The 1,346-nt window shown below is 40.4% G+C and overlaps 1 protein-coding gene across 1 annotated transcript; it reads right to left on the reverse strand.

Moving 5' to 3' along the window:
- Positions 1 to 827: 827 nt before the first annotated feature.
- Positions 828 to 1,129, reverse strand: LACBIDRAFT_309342 (uncharacterized protein; the record flags this gene model as incomplete). Its single annotated transcript, XM_001891123.1, has 2 exons — positions 828 to 865; positions 919 to 1,129. The coding sequence occupies 2 exons, from the start codon at positions 1,127 to 1,129 to the stop codon at positions 828 to 830; spliced, it is 249 nt and encodes an 82-aa protein (XP_001891158.1).
- Positions 1,130 to 1,346: the final 217 nt, after the last annotated feature.

Below are 1,346 nucleotides of genomic sequence, written 5' to 3' on the forward strand. Positions count from 1 at the left end.
AATATATACATTATGTAAAGTGGGTGTTTTGAGTCAGGATATAGTTGCAAGGAATAAGATGAGTACTTACATTGGTTTATTCATTCCGCACAATACTGATTGCACACTATACATGGATATCTCACCAACGTTCTAGGCATAGCAAGCTTCCCATATCTGGGAAGCTCCTCTCGCCATTTGAAGCATACAAGTATAAGAAGCTCAATGTAGTAGAGCTTTATAAACAATTCATTTTGATTAAATTACATGTTCGTGCATGTGTATGAAGTACTTTAGAGCTCCCCCTGGCTGTGCCGAATGTGCCAAGAGAGCTCAATTACATAAGCATGGCAAGCCGGCATTCTTAAAATGGAAAGCCTTAATTAAATCTGCACATGAGGCAGAATATATCTTGACAACTTACAAAATGTGTGCAGGGCTAAAGAAAATGTTGGCAGAGTGAATAATATTTCGCAATGTTTGAGCAGGCTACCAAAGTGTTTGAGTGGGCTACAAAGTGTTTGAGCAGACTACAAAAGTGTTTGAGCAGGCCAGAAAAATGTTGGCGGGTTAATGGAAATATATTAGAGGTACAAGAAAGAATTCTGAGCTACAATATCTCAAATTTAATATGTAGGCAGATTTTTTACCCACTTGGACAAGCATAAGGGGGTGGCAGAATGTGGATTTTAGATATACAGTCACATTACGAATTAAGGCGCCCTCAGCCTACCCCCCACCCCCACCCCTTACCCCCCAAAAAAGGAAATTTCCAAGTTCCTATGTCGAAAACATACTCAAGTAAGCAAGAAGTAAGTACTAAAACTTCAATGAATGGCTACTAACCTTCACATATTTGTGGGCAAATTGCAATGTATCCTATACACTGTACATTTCATTCAGCCATGTACAGAACACCGCCACACAAAGCGAACTCACCAGTCTCGTACTTAACGCTCAACGACAATTTCTGAATATCGTTCCCGAAGACGTTGCATGGCTTTCCTGCCAGAATGAGGGTTGTGGTGAACTTGGTCCTGCTGGCAGATACGTCGGTGGCCTTGTATCCAGAACACACATCCAGTACATTGGGATCAACAAAAGTTGCATCAAACTGAGATGATGTGTGGGAGGAGCATTGCCCTGACATAGAGCCCAGCTTGCTGTCGCTCGTAAACCCCGACACTTGTCTGCAATAAAGTATTGGATTAGTATATATGTAAAATAGGGACTTACTTCTACTTTGCCATACTTTTTGCAAATCTAACTGGTGTTATAAAAAAGTTCGTTGACTTTTTTTGGGCTCACAGTCAAAATTTCAGACAGTAAATATGTAAATTAGGTGTTTGCTGTGCATCTGAATTTCC

This window comes from Laccaria bicolor, genomic scaffold, assembly GCF_000143565.1.
Source record: "Laccaria bicolor S238N-H82 LACBIscaffold_401 genomic scaffold, whole genome shotgun sequence".
Taxonomy (NCBI): Eukaryota; Fungi; Basidiomycota; class Agaricomycetes; order Agaricales; family Hydnangiaceae; genus Laccaria; species Laccaria bicolor.